Genomic DNA, 20,589 nt, shown 5'->3' with positions numbered 1-20,589 from the left:
AAATTTGAACATATTAATGCACACGAATTCATTGGGCGGTGCCTTACAGAGAGGAATCCGGTTCTGAACAGAGTTAATTTTACATTTTGTTCTGATTGGTTTTAAAAATCTCTTTCTAGCTTCTACGACAGTCACGTTTGGGCAAACTAATAACACGTGTTCTAAGTCTTGCACTCCGCTTTTACATAGGTCACAGAGACTACACGCTTTTTCCTTTGGATACCACTTAAATGTAAATGATTTCAAAGGCAGTATCCCAAGATGGAGTAGAATAATACTTCGTCTGACTTCGTGATTTAAGTTAAAAAAGATATACTGTTGCGTTTTCTTAAATGCAATAGTTTCCGCATATTGTTTATACAATGATAGTTCGGAGCAATGTTGGATATCAAGATCCATGCTTCACCTTGGCGTTAAATGTTTTTTTTGAAGTTTCAGATGTGCTGGTGACCATGATTTCAACATGTCGAGAGTAACCTTTGATAGTTTAAAAGCGGTAGATACATTTCTACAAAATACATAATTCGGCGATTCTTGCTCAAATGTCTCAATATTTAGTAAGAATCGTAGGGTCCCCTGATACGCATGAACAAGGTTATATGCCCATCTTGCAAAAGAACTGACTAATGAGAGTTCGAGATGAAGAACTTGTCCCGGCACAGCTTGTGACGTCTTGGTCAGTTTCCAGAGGGCTTTCCCTTCTTTCAGATCAAGTTGTCTCCATTGACTTATTGGAATATTTTCTATTGCATAGGATAGTACCGATGGAATATTTGAGCTATATACTTGTAGAAGTGAGGGGAATTGTCTTTGACCAGTGGAGGATTAAAGTCATTGGAGAGCCCCAAGGTGGACATCAACTTTACGGCCCAGGTTTTGTAAGTGGGGTAGGTTTTGCAAAGATTGTGAAAGAATTCTCCCTAAATATGTGTTGTAATCTTAGTATAAGGTATTACTTCGTTAATGGTATGTTCCACCACCCCCTCCCCTTCTAGCACTTGGTATAACCCATGGGAGTTCAACTTGGAATGTTGATGTACTGATGTGGTAATAGGTGAGAGCGGATGGTCAGAATAAAAGGTCTTGGACTTACCTGCATTGGAGCCTTGTTTTCTTTGCATCTTTCAACACTGGCGACGAGCTGTGAAGGGGGCAGCTGACCATCTCCCCTCTGTGTATTCTCTCTTGGTTAGGGGCTTGTTCTGAGCACCTTTCGCTGGGACTTTTGGCTTTCATACAGTCGAGGAAAAAGTACAAGGAATTAAGTATATGTTCGTTAAGTGGTCTCGTGCCTATCAGCTTGCTGGAACACTGTGGCGAACATTCTTTCAAGCCACTGAGGGTGCTGTTCTACATTTGGAAGTTTCTTCGTAATTCAGCTGACCCGGTGGAGCCATCGCAGATCTGGGCGGTGCCTTACAGCGCCATTGGAGACCTTCTGGGCTCGCTCTGATGGTATTCCCACTGTGAGGGTAGATCTCATAGTCTCCTTTTCCAAGGTTTGCCTGCCTTGAGGAGGTAGCTTCTCCTCATCCTGTGCTCAGATCCTGAGTGTTTTGCGGCTGGTGGTGCCGTTTTGGGAGTCAACCTCTTGCCTTCTCCGGACCGACGGATGATCGTGGGCTGTGTTCACAAGCACGTCTCAGTCGGCTGATTCGACGTTGGAGGGTGAGCTTTCCTTTGCGGAGGTCCGGCGCCTCAGTCGTGTGTGAGCCATCAGCCTCAGAGTTCCTCTGTGGCGATTTCCTTCCTGGTTGCGGAGGTCCAGCGCGCCAACCGCTGAGGGCCGTTCTTTCAAGGACTTCCTCAACAATCGATTCCTGTGTGTAAGCCCGGCGCTCCAACCGCTTGTGGGCCTTTATTCTGCAAATTTCTCCTCAGCGGCCCTGCCCCAGCGTTCAGTGCACCGCGGATGGAAGCCAGTCTCAGCTCTTAACACCTCATGCTTGGTGATCTTCTGTGGAAGTCTTCAGCCTCAAAGTAAGGTTGTATTTTGGGGGTCATGTACTGCTATTAAAACTTAAAGTTACGTAACCTGAGGCATACCAAGGCTTCTGCCTGGGTTGATTTCCCTTTGGGTTGTCTACTAGAGAGACCGGTCACAGCTTTTTTCAAGTGATTAATCTGTGGGGAATCCAGGCAACTGTGCCGTGCTTCTGTGCCTGTGGAATCTGCGTTCTTCGTTTGGGTACTTACTTCAGCTGCATTCTTGATATACTGTAAAGACATATTAATATTTTTATGATGGGCACGCCAGGTATTAGCCAACCACTGTCCTTTTTAAATGACTGCTTCAGCCCGAATTTTACTGGGAATCCCGAAGTTCAAATCTATTACACCACACATTAGGCATCTACACTGGCTCCCAGTTAGAAGCCGGATAAAGTTCAAGGCACTATGCATCGCGTACAAAGCAGTTAATAACGTTGGCCCACAGTTCATCAGAAATGCTTTCCGCCCTCTTGAGCACTCCAGAACACTCCGTTCCTCTTCCGCTCACTTACTCAAAGTGGCGCGAACCAGGAAGGCTAATTGGGGGGACAGATGCTTTACGGTCTCCACAGCAAAAATCTGGAACACATTGCCGGTTGATGTCAAAACTGCTCCTACCCTTTTGATTTTCAGGAAGAAACTGAAAACTTGGCTCTTTTCACCTTGATTTACTTGCTGTAGCATCATCTCCTTCCCCTGAGCGCCGAGACACCCTCGGGTATTTGTGCGCTTTAAAAATTGCATAAACATAAACATTCAGAACGCAATTACTCGGTCATTGAAAGGGAGGCGTTGGCATGCTTTTGGGCTGTGCATCATTTTAAATTTTTTCTGTGGGGAACGAAATTCATTATTCACACAGATCACAAACCATTAACTTTCATGTTTTCATCTAAACATTCACAAAACATGTCTCCCCGGATATGTAAGTGGGTTCTGGGTTTAGAAAATTTCTGCTTCAAGGTAGAGTATTTACCAGGCCCAGAAAATGTGATTGCTGACTTTTTGTCAAGATTACCACTCAAGGACAACCATAGTGAGGAAGTGTTAGATGTTCCCATTTTGTCAATGCATATACCCTCACTAACAGATGTTGAATGGGACAAGGGCATGAAGGAAGATAAGGCTATGGATACTTTAAAAGATCTCATCATTAAAGGATGGCCAGAGAAAATGTCAGAAGTCCCTGACAACGTTAAGAGATTTTTGGGAGGTGAGATTTGAAATTTCTCTCATGTCTGGTCGCATACATCGGGGTGGTAAAATCATTCCACCCAAGGATTTGAGGAGTAAAATTATAGACTTAGCCCATGAAGGGCATTTGGGCAGGAGCCTCACAAAAAACAAAGTGCGAAGCTGCTTTTGGTTTCCAAAAATGGATTCCATGGTAGAGTTGAAAGTTAAAGAATGTGTCAGTTGTGCGAGAAGTGACAAAAGCAAAGTTCTCCACAAAGCTCCGTTGGCTCCTGTCATTGTGCCGATTATCCCGTGGACCAGATTGGCTATGGACATCATTGGTCCTATGGAAGTTCTGGGTCCTCAGAAGAGGTTTATATTCGTTCTTGTGGATTACACCTCCGATGGGGCAACTTCAAATGTACGTCTTCCATCACAACGGACAGTCTCATTTCCTTCTTGAAGAACATTTTTGTCTATGAGGGCATCCCTGCCAACCTCGTAACCGACAATGGTGTGCAGTTTGTTTCTGAGACAATGAAAGAATTCTTGGAAGAACTTAACATAAGGCATGAAAGGACTGCTCTATATTGTCCTAAGGCTAATTGGTTAGTGGAAAGGGTGAATCGCATGGGTAAGGAACACATACAGCTAGCCATCATAAATGGATTCAATGTTGAGGACTCTCTAAGGGAATCCATATGGGCGTATCACACCACTCCCAATGTTGTTACTGGAGTACCCCCTTTTGTGTTTCTAAGAAGTAGGGGACCCAGAACCAAAATGAATCCGAGATGCTGGGGGGGGGGGGGGGGAGTGTATTGCCCGACTTAAACCAGAGTAAAGAGAGAGTAGAGTTACATCAACAGAAATACAAGTCGTGGTACGATGATAAACATGGTGCAAAAAAATGTGGAGTTTAAAATGGACTCTCCAGTGTTGGTCAAAAAACCTGGTCATGTGCAACCAGGGTCGAGCAAGTATGGTGCTCCCCTATGGGTGGACAAAACAGGTAGAAATGTAGTCCGCTTGGAAAATGGACAAACATGGAGTAAGGATAGAATTGTGAACACTTCTTGAAATTATTGATTCTGTTATATTTTCCCTACATGGGGAGATGTGTTGTAATCTTAGTATAAGGTATTACTTTGTTAATGGTATGTTCCACCATCCCCTCCCCTTCTAGCACTTGGTATAACCCATGGGAGTTCAACTTGGAATGTTGATGTACTGATGTGGTAATAGGTGAGAGCGGATGGTCAGAATAAAAGGTCTTGGACTTACCTGCATTGGAGCCTTGTTTTCTTTGCATCGTTCAACAATATGTATATTCCTTTACAATTTCCAGCGGTTTTCCCCCTAGAGACCAATTGTATTTAACATATTGCTTCCTTCCTGTAAACGGGACAATTTTTGTTTTAGTGACATTAGGTATTAGATAGTTTTCTTCTGTATATTTAGTGAGTGCCTGCAGATTCCTTTGCAGACCAAATGGAGTCAGATCTAAGATGACTACGTCATCTGCGTATATCAAAGTGTGAATTTTATAAGCTGCAATTTTAGGTGGAAAATTATCAACCTGATTGAGGCTTTCCGGCAAGTCACTAAGGTATAAAGAGAACAGTATGGGAGCTAGGAGGCACCCTTGCCGCAGGCGGTTAGGTGTAGGTATTGGGCTGGTGAAACCCTTCTCCCTCCCCATTGGGACTTGACACCATGTCCCTGAGTACAGTGATATTATTAAGTGAAGAAGGTTATCCGGAACTCTCATTCTTTGGAGTTTTTTCCATAGCAAATCTCGGTCTACCCTGTCAAATGCAGTCGTAAAGTCGACGAAGACTGCGTACACTACCTGAGATTTATTGATGACATATTTTTCCATTATCGTTTGTAGCACTGCTATATTGTCAGTGACCGAGTGTTTTGTTCTAAACCCGGCTTGATTTACCGGAATGGAACCAGATGAAAATGCCCACTCTTTGAGATGATCTAAGACAGCTGCCGCAAATATCTTCCCAGTTGCGTCTAGGAGAGCTATCTGCCGATAAGGGCAGGGCAGCAGCCTGGATCCCTTCTTGTGGATTGGAATTACAATGCTCCCCTTGATTTTTCGCTTTCCTTGGCCTTTTCGAATTTCCTTGCCCTGCATTGATTGGAGCGGCTCCTCCTGTTGGAAGCATTTCAATACATTCACCGCCGATTCTAGGATGAGATTCTCTTAGCAAACATACCACAAACTACACGCACATGGGTTTTAGGGGTGCTTGCAGACCTAATCACCTCACAGTTATCCCCATATTTACATACGTGTTACCAAGCCTGCGCCTCTGGCAGCAGAGGGATATAGCACATACGTGTAGACTGATCGTACAAAGGTGCGCATAAAACAGTAGAGACGTCCTACTACACAGACATGAAAGCCTCAGGCATGAGATAGCAGAGTTACTTTTCTGGCTACACTGTTCGTAAGACAAGAAAGTTATCCCTCAAGTTACACTGACCTTACAGCCTCAAGTGTGAGGCAGCAGAGCTAACCCCGAGTTTATGCAGACATTACTGCAGACATTACAAACTCAGGGTTAAAACAGTGGCACTATCCTTGAGGGTTATACAGATATTGAAGACTCGGCCTTCAGACAGCAGAGCTATCCTTGAAGTCACATAGATCAGACAGCAAAACTATCTCTTAGGTTACACACATTTTCCACGCTCAGGCCTGCAGCTGCTGACTACCCCTGGGTGCACAGATCAGTTAGGCCTGGGCCAGCACACTCGGCTTCAGACAGGAGAGCTACACATCACGTTACACAGATTTCACCAGCTCGGGTCACGTTAGGTCACAGTTATCCCTAAAGTTATGCAGAACTTGTAGGCTTGAACCTATGGCAGCAGAGCTGCCCTTCATGTTATACCTATCCGATGGGCTTATTCTTAAACTACACCTTTGATCCAAGTGAAAAGATATGAAAAGGTTTAAATACTAGATGTATAGCTGCCTATGCTGCAGGGGTCCAAAGGGATAGGGTTATAGACAGCAAGCCTATCCCTCAATATTACAGAGTGCAGAATCCCTGCTAAGCAGATCTACTCTTCAGGTTACACAGATCTTGCCGAATCATGCTTGAGGTAGCAAAGATACTCCAGGTCACAGACCTTTCTGACTAAGCACCTTTCTGCGGCTCTGGAGAAAGATTACAAGACACCTGTGTGATCTTGGACACGGTGAGCGCTGTTAATGTGGCAGTGTCTTTTCAAATGCGAGCACGAACAATTCATAGGAACATAAAAAAAAACCTCTAGAAAGCAGTAACTCAATCCCTCCAGACTGCTGCACACCATATATAATTGTTCTCTTATATGTCTGTATAGGAACAGGCCATTCTACCTCTGTATGCGAAGCGCCCCAAAGCTTTGAATATGCAACGGGGTGTCCCATTCTTCCCCTCTCCATCAACCCTTTTCCCTCATTTCTCGATCCTACAGGCTACTTCATCTCTTGCACCCATACAGCACTTTGAAACTAAACAGGCATCATACAATCCCCATTACATGTGCCCTACACAGGACAGACATGGTGGAAGGACAGCAGTCACTGAATGCCTTCGACAAGGCTTCACAGCTTAGAAGTCCAAGCAGACTGGGAAAGCGACCAGCGTGTAACCCAGCAGACATCGAGCATGCAATACAGGGCTTTAAGTGGGCCGGGTCTTGCCGGTGCTGAGCAACGACAATTCTTAAAAGCAGGTGCCGAGATGGGCCCCTATCGGGCTCTCCATTTCTGCCCTCACCCTCAAGTTGGAAAACAAAATCTTAACTCTGCAGCAGTACCACTGCTCAAAGACTTTGATGCAACTTCAAAGAGACTCGTTTTAGTTCTTTCCCAGTCTCATCATTTCAGAACTGAAACATTTCCAATATTATATACAACAAAGCCATAGTCCTTGCTTATTTATTATATGCAACTAACAACTATTGACAAAGCCAATAGCCCAGGCTTGTTGTAGGTGTAATAAATGGATTCAATGACAGAAACACAAAAATACCAGTCGGGTGGCACACTGCTAAACACCGACTTTTAGCTTGGGTGTTTTTAAGCCATGCCCTAAATCACATCGGCCGCTCCCCTTTGAGAAACCCCCAGTCTTTTCAATCTACTTAAAGCCCAAATGCAATACCAACTACATACATAGCATGGCAGTCGTAGGAGCAGCTGCTTCTGTTATGGCTGTGGACCAAGTACCGTGGTATGGACCTGCAGTGTGCGGGGTTCACCTGGTTCTGGGGTCGGCCTGTCCTGTGCTGGCAGCGGCAGGCCGCCACGTGGTTCCGGAGTGGTTCTGGTCCTGTGCTGGCAGACACACAAACGTTGACAGCTTCCGGGGTCGGCCCGGTTCTGGGCTGGCAGGCACCCACAAACCACCTGGTTCCGAGGCCGGCCCGGTCCTGGGCTGACAGACACCCATGCGTACCCTGGTTCTGGCGCCTGGACGTGGGATGTCAGACACCCACATGTCATATGTACCGGTGGCTGCTCGTCCCAGGCTAGCAGACGCACACAGGTCACCTGGTTCCGGGCTCAGCCTGCTCTCCAGGTCCTGGGGTCGGTCCGGTCCTACGCTTGCAGACACACACAGATCACGTGGAAGGGGTCGGCCTGGTGTCAGGGAAGGCCTACAGCCGAGGGGTCAGCACCATGGTCTGGCAACAGGTCGGGCTGGTTTGAAGCCTGCTCTGGCACCGAGACGGCCTGGTCTCAAGAGATTGATGTGGCACCGTGACGGCCGCGTCTACTGGACCAGAGAGCTTGGCTCCGGGTTCCCTTGGTCTCCGAACGGCAGGAGCGCGCTCTGGCACCAGGCAGGACACCAGACGTCTGTACACGTGCAATAGGCAAATCCCAGGGCAGGTAAATAACCTCCCTTCAGGAAGCAGCGCACCCTTCGCTCCTGCACAACAGTGCGGCCTGGTATTGCCTCACTGGGCCGCCCATGCCAGGTCTCTACCTCTTTTCATGGTCGGGCTGTGCAAAAACCGGTGCTCCGCTGTCCTAAGCAGTCCCAGCCCGCTAGCACCTGCCGTGTGACACATAACACAGTCACACTACCGACGCACCTCTGGGCTCTCACAGAGAGGCTCCCGCCCAACCACACCCCCAGCACAGCCCTGCGAGTGAAGCAACGCTGATGTGTGTGCACATGCTGGGAAGACACCACCACAGCCGCGCCCCATGCACCAGACCCCCACAGGCAGCTCCAGAGAGCCAGACGGACACAAGCAGGGACCGTGCACCAGGCAGTCACAGAGAACCAGACCCTCAGTGGCTGACACTGGGCATCAACCATCATAGAAAGTGATGCCACGCCAGGACCTCACAGGCACTGTGCGACCGTGCACCAGGCAGTCACATAAATCAAGACCCTTACAGGCAGACACCCAACATAAGCCCCTCGCACTCGCAGGCAGTCACCTAGAATTTGCCCCCTCAGATGCTGTGACCGTGCCCCAGCCTGTTGAATATAACCACAGTGCTGAAGCCCCTTACAGGGAACAACCACTCCGCTTACAGGGCGTTGATTGTGCAACAGACAGTTACAGGCAGCTATAGAGTCAGGCCCGGTTCTAGTGGGTGGGCCAGGCCCACCCAAACAGGAGCCTTGGCCCTCGCAGCGAGTGAAGACTGCTCACATTTTAATTCTGTGCAACTTGTGAGAAGTGGCGTGTCCGTCACTGCTGTGTGATTATTTTGCTCAAAGCTCAAAGGGCTTTAGACCCCCCCCCCCCCCCCCCCCCCTTCCCACCCCAAACCCCCGCTCTTGTGTGTCAGCCTGGCAGAGACAGCTTCCCGGGAACCCACACAACCGCACCCGAGTACTTCACAGGTCTTTAAAAGACCATCTACCTGCTAAGAAGGCCTTTGTTGTGTTTTCACATGTGGCTCTGGTTCCGCGTGGGGGGTGGGGTTTGCATTATTTGCCATGTTTTGCCATTTGTCAGCCAGGATCCATTCCTATCTTCCACTTAAAACTACGAAACTCTCCAGTGACAGGAAGTCGTGCATTTGCAATGCCCGGTCTCCCTACGATTTATGTCAGGCTTTGCTAAAGTGAGGTATTCTACCATTTTAGATTTAATGCCAAATTAATGTTATCGGGCACATTCTGCGCTCATCCAAGCAAACTGGATGCAGCAGAGATTCCTCTGCTGTTTAAAATGCGGGAGGCAGTTATTTTACCCGCATTCGGTGAGGATATTTTCCTCAAGGTGGGAAGTGGCGTATTTTCAGAAGATGCTTAAGATCTTCACAAGGATTTTCTTTTAATTAAGAACGTGGTTTGTGCCCGCCCCACTCTGCTGTAGCAAATGCTCAGCTCTTAATGACGTTTACACACATTTGCTCTATTTTAATTACAGCCAATCACTCGGTGAAAAGTGGAATAGTCTGTGATCTGCGTGTGGAAACCAAAACTGAACGTGTTCTCCTTGTATAAAGTAACTGGTGCTCAGGCAAAGCCCTCCAATAATATGGCAACATTAAACGTGAAATGTGGCAGACAGCGCCCTATACATCAGATCACTCGAGATTCCAGGCACCTGTCCTTTGGATCGAGGCGCACCAGCAGCGCTATGTGTTTATGCCACAATTGAGAGCTCTGGAGCGGAGACTGAGGGCACTGCACGTTTCTCATAGTGCCTGCAGTCAGTTAAAAACGTGTTCAGAATACATGGCCATCCATCCATCCTTGGCCTCTCGGCAGAGAGCACAAAGTGGTCACATACTCCTGTTCTAATTGTGATTCTGTTGAAATGGGTGTGATGGGCCCCTTTTGATGGGGCCACCCAGTCTTCAAAATAATAAGGCTAAAGTAGAGTAAAAGAAAATGCAGTGCTCGCTTGCTACTTAAGTCCTCCCTAACTTTGCGCCTCACCGCCGCCACTGGCAGCGACATTAAGAAGGCCAACAGGAATTGCACACTGAAATTTAAAACGTTCCTCTGAACGTTATTTTTCTTCTTCTAGGAGTTGCTTGATTGGGCCTGGGCTCTTTCTCACAGCCCCCCAATCACGCATCTCGTTTTAGAAAGGTGGGCTGTGCCCCCGCCCACTCGTGCAGGTAGAATAGGGGCATGGCGAAGGAGACGAATCCTTTCTTTGACAGGAATGCAAGACAACAGTAAAAATGTCCAGATAACTCTGGTGATTAATTATCCTGCTGGAGAGCAATCCTTTTTCTGTTGGTAGTTTTGAAATGCAGATAAACTGTAGTTTATGGGACAGCTCAGTGGGTTACTGCCTTGCTTACAGAGATCCCTTTGTTACTTGCAGTTCAGAAGTTACAATCCTAACAGGACAGTGACCTACGAACTGTCATCAAAGAGCCGCATACAAACCTGAAAGTTACAATTAGAACTTCTTTTTTTGTGTAGTTAATATTTTCCCAGTCTCATTATTCTAATGTTGCTATAAAGAGTTTGTTAGGGCAGACATACATTTTAATAAGTAAGCCCCCCCCCCCCCCACCACCACTGGTGTATGCTTTAAATCCTGTGTTTGTGCTTCTCCAGACCAAACTCTTAAAACATACTGCCCACCAGTATGGATGACATGTGATTCCTACTCCTGGTAATCCTCATTGGCTTATGCAACACTCCATATAGGCTGATTTACATACTTGTATGATTCATTGTCTCTGCATAATGTGGGCACGATGTAAAGTACTGTAACACCCTACACTATGAGTAGCGCTATACAACCAATGAAGTGCATATGAGAGAGGGGCTACGGAGAGATGAGGGGCACTGGTGGAGGGTGGTAGTGAGGCAGTCTGAGGAGGAGGTCATGAGTTGGAGGGGCTACGGAGAGATGAGGGGCACTGATGGAGCATGGCAGTGAGGGCATCCTAAGAGGGGGTCATGAGGGGAGGGGCTATGGAGCGGATAAGGAGCACTGGTGGAGGGTGGCAATGACGGAATCCAAGGAGCTGGTCATGGGGTGTAGGGGGGCTACAGAGAGATGAGGGGCACTGGTGGAGGGTGGTAGTGAGGGAGTCTGAGGAGGAGGTCAGGGGGAGAGGCTACATAGAGATGTGGGGCATTGTTGGAGGGTGGCAGTGAGGACATCCGAGGAGGGCATGAGGTGGAGGGGCAATGGAGAGATGAAGGGCACTGTTAGAGGGTGGTAGTATAGCTATCTATAGAGAAAGAGGTCAGTGGTGGGGCACCAATAAAGACTTTTGCACCAGCGCTAAAGCCGGCCCTGTCATGGATTTTCTTTTTTTGTTTATTTAATTAGCATTCGGGTCATTAGGGCCACTGTGGAATATATTTTAGAGTGTGTGCTCATTTTCTTTTACTGTTATATTCAATGATTTAAGTTTGAGGGTAATTTTCCTAATGTTTTTTATCGGGAATAATGAAAATGGAGTCGGATGGTGGCTGATATGGGGCTGGGGCCCAAGGTCAGCTGTGAGCTAAGGTGCACGGGAGATGGATGGTAGAAAATGGATAATCAGGCCGGGAAGGGAGTGTGCTGCAGAGTCCGGGGTTTCTGCAGGTAGTAATGAAGAGAGATTCTCTCTGAAGACTGGTAATGCGGGAGGCTGAGTTGTGTTACTTGCTTTATACTCCCACCTCAGAAACCACCTCTTCCCATCAAAGGGACCTTACATGGGATACATTTAAAAAATGAAACGTTTGTTTCATTTTTTAAAAGCAGACAGTGGTCCGTGGGACCACTGCCTGCTCTTAAAAATATTTTCGCATCCATTCACAAAGAAGAAGGGATACCCTGGAGACTCCTTCCTCTTTCCGAGTGGGTAACCGCCTACTTGAAGTAGGTGGTAAACTGCAAGTGTTTTGCAACTGCAATTGCGGTTGCAAAAGAATGATACATACAATTGCAGCTCGCTATTAGGAAGGGACACCCTTGGAATGCCCCTTCCTAATACAGTCTTGCACAATTGCGTTTGTACATACCAACACCCTTTTTTTCAGTCGCAAATGGGCCAATTGCCTGTTTGCGACTGCAAAAAATGGTTGTACATCTGGCCCTTAGTAAACTAAAAGGCAAGTCTGTTGTTATGTGTGCCTTACTTGTGGCTTAGATTCTTAGTGCAGATGAAGCACTATTATAGTAGACTAAATCCAACAGAAAATGTGTTTTTAAATAAACTCTGTGTTGGGGTGATAGGACCCCGAGTGGTGTTGGTGCTCACTCTTAGCGGTATTATCCTAATTTGTAAATAGTTGCTATGGTGCTCAAGGGAGGGGAAAATCACCCACCCCCCCGATATGTGACCCCTAGGGATCTACCTTACAAGTGACAACAAGCCAGAGCACTCATACATCAAATGATGTACGAGTGCTCTGGCTTGTTCTCACAGAAAATGTGTTTTGTACAGTGCACATCTAGAACACATGTATTTGAAGGTGCACATCTTATGTGATGATGAATAAAGGAGGCTCAGGGAAATCAAGGTTTGGCTAGGATCGCACAATTTGGTCAAGCATGGAAGTCAAGATTGATCCCAGGATTTCTAGTTTCACATTGTGCAGTTCAGCAACTAGATGGGTGTCTCATTCTCCTGTATTGCATTACAGATTGATGCTTTATCTTTCATAATTTGACTATTTTAGCACATGTGAAAGGAGCGCACGGAAACCTATGTAAGGGAGTTTCCAAAGAATAATAGAAGGTTACCTCTATGACTGGACTGCTAGTTGTCAAATGGTTGGTGTGAAAACTGCTGGCAGTTTTCATAAAATACTCCTTTCTCTTTTTTCAAATGTTTTACTGTTTTTCAAGAATTTGTATCTTTGAAAGTACACCGCAAAAGAATGACAAGAAAGTAAAATGTATCAAGTTAAATTATTGCAGAGAAATAAGTTGCAACAAGTAAATAGCCAGCCTGTCTAATACAATGATGTCAAGGCTTTCGTGTGGTAAAAGGGACTTCCTTAATCTTGAACTATTATAATATGCTTGGTATTCAAGTACTTGTATTGAAGCCTGGCCTGCTTGAATTCCAGGGTTTGCAGTTAGGTCCAGACATTGCTGTTACTTTCAAATAACTCTCCACATGCTCTGTATACACATAGAAGCAATCCGATGTATCATAGTGACTGTTTGCAAGTAGATATGATGTAATCTAGGGCTTATACGCTACCTCCAGAAGCAACAAATTGGTCCCGCAGTGCAGGGGTGGCTCCTACACTAGGGCGAAGGAGCGTTGCCTGACTGCTTTCTCACAGTGCCAGAAGAAGAAACATAAAATGGTAATAACTTTCAGTTACAACCGTTTGGTTGTGTGTGGGGGGGCTGCTCTGCGAGCAGGGGAGGCGTGGTGTGCCCACTCCTGAGTGCGTAAAGACTGTTTGGTCAGCCCTCTGGAGCCGCCCAAAAAAGTCATGCACACACTGTCCTTCTCCATGCTGATTAATTAAAATTAATATTATTAAATTAAACCCCAGCGTGACACCCCCCAGGTCCCCCCCGCACCCCTCCCAGTCATGCCGGCCGTGACTGCTGCGGTGGCCCACCCAAAAGGACCCTTGGCCCACCCAAATAAAAATTCCTAGAGCAGGGCCTGTATAGAGTGGCAGCATTTCTCGGGGTATGCCAAGAAGAGGGTCCTGTGCTCACGGTGCCATAGGAATCAAACTATATTTCACTTAGGACCCATATATGGGCCGAAACAGACGCGTTGCTTGTGTTTCCATCTGCAGGGGGCAGGACCATGTTTGTTTGCATTTGGACAGTCTCTGTCTAAAGTGGCATGGTGGACAAAAAAACTATGGACAGGAATGCGGTCTCGCTAAATATCAGGCGTTGCAATTCATTCCTCCAATCACCTTTTTGTTCTCAGAGGTAATCACAGTGCACTTGTGTCTCGCAGCCAGTGACCGAGCGCCAACCCTCACAGGCCATCAGTCACTCACACCTTTACCGACAGTGTTAGTGCACCAGGCTCTCAGAAACTGAGATTAGAATGATGCACTCTAAGTGTCAAGGATGGGGGCTCAACAGATTACTAACAAGTAATAAAGGATCAAAAGACACCATCAGACAAACTAATAACCCTAAAGGAAATGCACCCTAATATATCAAGATATAAAAGAAACATCCAGTGCTATTGATTCTATACTGAAAGAAAAAGACCGCTAAACTAAAAAACACACTGTTTCTGATTTTACAGAGCGGGCACTTGCATAGCACAAGGGCAAAATGACTTTTTCCTTCGTTGTACAAAGTGGCAACCGCTTGACCCACATTCTTCAAGGTGTAAGAGATTTTACATAGAAGTCAAGTTCCGTAAACCTAAATTGACCACAGTTTGACTGCACCATTTAGACCATTCTTCTGTATTGCACTGAACTCTGGGGAGCTCTTCTGAGCCAAAACCATAAGTGGGCGCATCTTCCACAGAAAGGAGCACAATTTTAAAGTCCGCAGTACTCCTCAACAACGCCCGCAGAGCAGAATTTGGCAGATATGCCTCACTGATGGATACAGAAAATTCAGAGATATTCTATGCTAAATGACAGCCAGGCCTACCAGTTTAAACCACAAACCAAAGAACTCAGGAGTAAAAACCAGAAAACACACCTCTGCTCGTCTGGCATAAAATATATGAACTAACCTGCTTGGAAAACCAAATAATGCTAACACAAGATGAAATGCTACAGGCCATCAAACGGGATACTACCTGGCAGTCTACCTAATAAAAACCCACCAGCGCAGACAATGACCAAACACTGGGGTAAAAGACCGCTGGCAAGCAGACATAGGTAACCACAGGGAGACATACAGAGCAAAGAAAGGAATCACTGGTATGTCATGGTAATGCATTCAAGGGGCTCTTACCTAAAAGTATGCAAAAAAGATAAGACACTACTACTAAAAATTGGCCACGAAAAACAAAGACTTTCAAACAGTAACCGAAGAACAAAAACTGCAAATTCTGCTAGATGAATGAAAAACCATGGTATGGTAGAGAAAGCTGCTGAAAACCTAGCAGTGCGCCAACAAAGTATCCAGAAGGCCAAATTCCCAGAATCGTTAAAATTGTGCCCAGATAAAAAAAACGCAACGGAGCAACGCCAATGGAAGTAAGAGCTATACAAAGGCTGCTAAAATAACGCACAATGGCAGTCTGACACAAATTCCTTTCACAATTTACAGGCCCAAATGAATAAAGCAGCAGTAAGGTTTCTCCTTTACTGCATAGGATTTTAACGACATCTTAAGAATATACACCATACTGGCAATACTTGTATGCGGGATCATGTCAATAAAGCATTATTGCATTGTTAGTGCACACAGACATCGATGCAAACACCGGCACAGTGATGAAGACGCTTCACCATATAGATGCTTCTACGTAATCCTGCAGCGCTAACGAGCAAATATCCTCCAACGGACGGCTTTAAACGTGGGTTAAGCGATGATCGTGTAAGGAGCTGAGCAGAGCCGGGACTCGCAGCTTTAAAGTCACCGGCTGGCACTTGGAGCAAGCGTCTGCCTCGAACCAATACTGCTGCAAGTAATGGTTCAGTCAGTAATAACCCACACCGCGGCGCCTGTTCGATAACACCAAAACTACAGCAAGCCTGTGGCATGCAACCTAACTCCCGCCCAACCATGGACTTTGTTATATATTGGCCCTCAGCTCGGGTGCTAGTTCGGGCACGAGATTACAGATAGCGGGATAATATATCTGGGACTGGCATATTATGAGATATCCCAAATATGTTCATTTGGACTGTGCATATTCCTCTCATCTCGTGTTGGGCCCGGATGTGTGCAAGTTGTTTTTCTTTCAAGACTTTCGAGTCACAAGGTACTGTGACTCCTCCCCTTGGCAATAATGCGCATGATCATCAACTCCATTGTTATAATGTTTGACCACACAGAAGGTGAGGATAGAATGTGAAGCTTAGTGATGTATAAAGACATGTCCATTCATAAGAGGAAAAGGAGAAAGTAAGAGACACTGAAACCGCCACAGGCGTCCGGGAGGAGGGTGGGAGCATATGAATCTACAGCACTACATGCCTCCAACAGGTGCTTGCAAGGTAAATAACATTTTCCTTTCAAGGCATGCATGTCTGTAGATACACATTCTGTGCACAGACTGTAAAGCAGTTCTCCCAACAAGCAGTGGCTAGCCACTGGATGTTGCAGTAGATTGAAAGAATATACGAAGAACTGCCTGGCCAACATTAGCTTGTTGGTGGGCTAGGACATACACACAGTAATGTTTTGTTAAAGTGTGTGGTGTGGATCATGTAGCTGCTCTGCATATATCAGCTAGTGAGATGATGCCCAGGAAGGTCATAGAGGCTCCTTTCTTCAGCGTAGAGTGTGCTCTGGGAGGAGTGGGTAAAAAGTCGTCTTGGCTTTAGCATAACATATCTGGATTTATTTAGCTATCCATCTGGTAATGCCTCACTTGGATAGAGCCTTTCCTTTGTGAGGTTCAGAGAAAGCAACAAATGTTGTGTCTTCTATCAACATGGTACATGAGGGCTCATTTCATGCCCAAAGCATGGAGAGCCCGATCCGCAGCTGAACCAAGTTGTGGGAAAAAACAGGAAGGTCAATGGACTGATTAAGGTGGAAACAAGCGACTACCTTATGTAGGAATTTGGAGTTTGTGCCAAGGACAACCATATACCAATGTACTTGGAAAAAACGCTCTTCCAAGGTTAATGCGTGAACGCACTGACACGCCTGAGTGAGGTGATGACACCTAGAAATGCCACCTGACGAGAGAAGAACTAAAGGGGGCAGTTGTGGAGAGGCTCAAATGGATGACCCTGAGTCCTGTGAGTACAATGTTGAGATTCCATGAGGGTGCCGATGGGACCCAGGGAGGAATGATCCCTTTGAAACACTCACTGAAAGCTTTAATGACCGGTATCCTGATGAAAAAGATGCATCGTGAATGTAGGCGGCCATGGTGGCTAGATGTAAACGTATGGAGGTAAAGGCTAGCTCAGAAACCTGCAAGTGAAGTAAGTAACAGACAATGTCTTGTACTGTGGCTTTCAATTGGTCAATTTCTTTTGCTTGACAGTAGCAGACAAATCTCTTCCACTTGACTGCATAGCAGGCACAGGTGGTAGGTCTGCGTGCTTCCTCGAGAATGCTCATGCATTCAGGTGGACGATATAGGTATCCAAATTCTATGACCTCAGGAGCCAGACTGCAAGGTTGAGGGACCTGGATGCCTGATTTCTCCATGGATGTGAGTGAGGTCGGCTTGTTGGGGAGCCTCTTGTGCAGAACCAGTCTGAGTTCGAGCAGAGTCATGAACCAGGGCTGGCGGGCCTAAGTGAGTGGCATCAGGATGAGCATGGAGGACGACTGCTGATTCCTTCAAACCACAAATGGGAGAAGAGGGATAGGAGGAAAAGCATGGGCAAAAATTCCTGAATAGGTTAATCTACAGTGCATTGCCGCTGGACTGTGGGAACTTGGATGAGAAGCTTGGGAATTTGGCGTTTTGTGCTGTTCCGAACAGGTCTACCTGTGGGAACCCTCATCTGTGAAAGTAATGGAGGAGGACTTTCGAGGGGGGAGTTCTAACTCGTGGACTTGTTGCCGCATTTTGCTGAAGCAGTCGGCAAAATTGATGTCCATCCTTGGAAGATACTCGGCTAACAAATTAATTTTTGGTGGCGAGCCGAAGGCCAAAGTTCTGAGATAGTAGAGACATCTGTGGAGAGCATGTACCCCCCCACCCTATTTCTGAAGGTAATACATGGCTGTCATAGTGTCCATCAGTAGAAGAACAATCTTGCCTATAAGGCGAGGTAGGAAAGTCTTCAACGCTAGGTGAATGGCTAAAAGTTCCAGGTAGTTGATGTGGAGGCCCTAGTACTTGGTCTCCCAGTGACCCTTTGCAGTCAGACTCTGTAAGTGTGTGCTTCACTCCATTAGAGAGGAATCCGTTGTGGCAATCCTCTGCGGAACTGGGTTGAGGAAAGGCCGCTCATGCAACAGGATGTGGCCACCACAGCAGAGAGCACTAAGTGCGGCGGACGATCAACACTAGATCGTCCCAATGACCCACTGCCTGGGACCACTGTTGCACTAAACATTCTTGCAATGGGTGCATGTGAAGCCTGACATGGGGTACTATGTCAATGCAGGAGGCCATCATGCCTAGGAGGAGCAAGAGTTGTTAACTTGGTTGAAGCAAGGGAGACAGTGCCTGAAAGGACTGGATACTGGCAGGATTTGGATAGGCTATGCCTACCTCAGAGTTGAAAACAGCTTCTAGGTAGGGTTAGATTTGGAGGGGGTTGAGGTGGGATTTTGAGGCGTTGATGGTAAACCCTAAGTGATGTAGCCGATCTCTTGTGACTTGTGTGTGTTTGCAGCACTGCTGGTGGGTGTCACTTTTGATAAGCCAATTGTCCAGATATGGGAAATCATGGACGCCCTGTCTGCGCTGGGGTGCAACCACCTCCGCAAGGTATTTTGTGAACACCTGAAGTGCAGTAGTGACCGCAAAGGGGAGCACTTTGAACTAGTAATGTCTTCAGCGGACCACAAAACTGAGAAACCGGCGATAAGCCAGATGCATTGGTATGAGGAAATAGGCATCCTTTAGGTCGAGCGCTGCCATAAAGCCACCTTGCTGGAGAAGTGGAATGACATCCTGAAGGGTCACCATGTGAATGTGCTCCGATAGGGTGTATTCATTTAGGGGCCTGTGGTCCAGAATGGGCCTAAGAGACTCTCGTCAATTTGGGTAGTAGGAAATAAAGTGAGTACACTCCTGTACCTTGTTGATGTCGGGGGACGGGTTCTATAGTCCCTTTGAGAAGGAGGGCTTAGACCTCCTCCATAAGCAGGCTTTAATGTTCCAGTGAGAGTCTGTGTTTGCAAGATGGAATGTTGGGAGCCGTGGAAATGAGCTCTAGATAATAACCATGTTGGATAATATCCAACACCTACTGGTCTCGGGTGACCGTTTGCCATGTGGAAAAGAAGCCTTGTAGGCACACCCAACAGGTGTTTTGTGGTGGGGGGAATAAGAAGCAAGTCAGAGTTTGGTGGTGGGAGTAGCTCCTTTTAGGGAGCTACCCTTGCATCTGCACCTGAACTGTTACCCCTATAAGGCCCTCTAAAATAACCCTGGGGAAAGGATTGCTGGCCCTAGGTGTGCTGATAAGACGTGGAGGCTTCAAAGGAGGTGGTCTTCAAGCCTCCAAGGTAAGGGGTACAGCAAAAGGAGCTGAAGGGAGCGGGTGTTTGCAGTGCCTCCATCGCTTTGGCTTACTCTGCATCCTTTTGAATTTTTTCTAAAGATTGGTCCACTTGTGGACCAAAGAGGTGCTCACCATCGAAGGACATGTTCAGCAGGTTTTGCTGAACTTCCCTGGCTTAAAGCCGAAGATACAGAGCTGTGTGTCTCTGCAAAGCAGAATGCTAGAATGAGTCCCTCTGGCAGCACTGTTGGCTGCGTCTAAGGCACAGCAGATAGAGGTGCTGAGTATGAGATTGCCTTTAGAAACTATCTCCTGGACTGTTTCTATGCTCTTCAGGGAGATATTGGTGGAGCTCCTCTATTTCGTCCCAATGGGCCAGATCGTATTGTACAAGGCGGTCAACAGAATTCGCTATACAAAAGTAGTTGGCCAATTGCACGGCCACCAGTCTTCCTGCCACATCCAAGTGTTGCTTTTCTTTCCCGGTGGCGCGGCATCCCCCATGGCCTGGGAGTTAGCTTGGCTTATGGGCAGTGGTAATTACCAGAGAGTTGGGCAGGATCAGATGGGTCGCAAGAGGAGGCTTTATTTTGTTTTATCAATTCCAAAGAAAAAGAGCAGATGAACAACAGACTTATCGACAACAAGCACCTCACATCAATAACGTCGGTGTGTTATACTCCAGGTTCGTGCACACTTCTCAGCACCCTTTGGTGCCACTGTTCACAGATTCCAAGAATATAATTTACAAAGAGCAGTGCACGTGAACATAAAGCCTTTTAAGTCTCTTTAAAGTTTCTTTAAATCCTTTATTATCATTTCAGATTATGCATTTGTTTTAAGTGTTGCTTTTCTTTCCTGGTGGCGGGGGCATCCCCCATGGCCTGGAAGTTAACTTGGCTTACGGGCAGTGGTAACTATCAGAGAGTTGGGCACGATCAGATGGGTCGGAAGAGGAGGCTTTTTCCACTCTATGAGTTATAACCCTAGCCTGGGCAGGGTCTTTAAAAATGCCAGGGGTGTGACGTAACATACCCTTGAGCATGGGTAGATACTGAGAGGAGTGGAGGAGAGAATTTCAAAGAGGAAGTCCTCCTCTAAGGGCTTTGTGGAATACCACCTTGTGAAAGGAGGCAGCCCTACTGATGAGTTCCTGAAAGGATGTGAAATCATCCAGAGGGGAGGGTTGAGCAGGATAAAGGCC

The 20,589-nt window shown here is 46.6% G+C and overlaps 1 protein-coding gene across 8 annotated transcripts in view; it reads right to left on the bottom strand.

The window, feature by feature from the left end:
- RASAL2 (RAS protein activator like 2) overlaps nt 1-20,589 on the bottom strand; it is an 891,981-nt gene that overhangs the window by 170,728 nt on the left and 700,664 nt on the right. The window contains exon 1 of one of the 8 annotated variants that reach the window (XM_085601616.1): nt 7,441-7,967. The exons of the other annotated variants lie outside the window; for them this stretch is intronic. Coding sequence (XP_085457742.1) covers nt 7,441-7,679 — 239 coding nt within the window. The 5' untranslated portion in view covers nt 7,680-7,967. Of the gene's footprint in view, nt 1-7,440; nt 7,968-20,589 lie in introns of those variants that run through there. 8 annotated transcript variants of the gene reach the window in all.

Source organism: Triturus cristatus, chromosome 4_2, assembly GCF_964204655.1.
Source record: "Triturus cristatus chromosome 4_2, aTriCri1.1, whole genome shotgun sequence".
Classification (NCBI taxonomy): Eukaryota; Metazoa; Chordata; class Amphibia; order Caudata; family Salamandridae; genus Triturus; species Triturus cristatus.
This window is presented reverse-complemented; position numbering and strand designations above follow the sequence as displayed.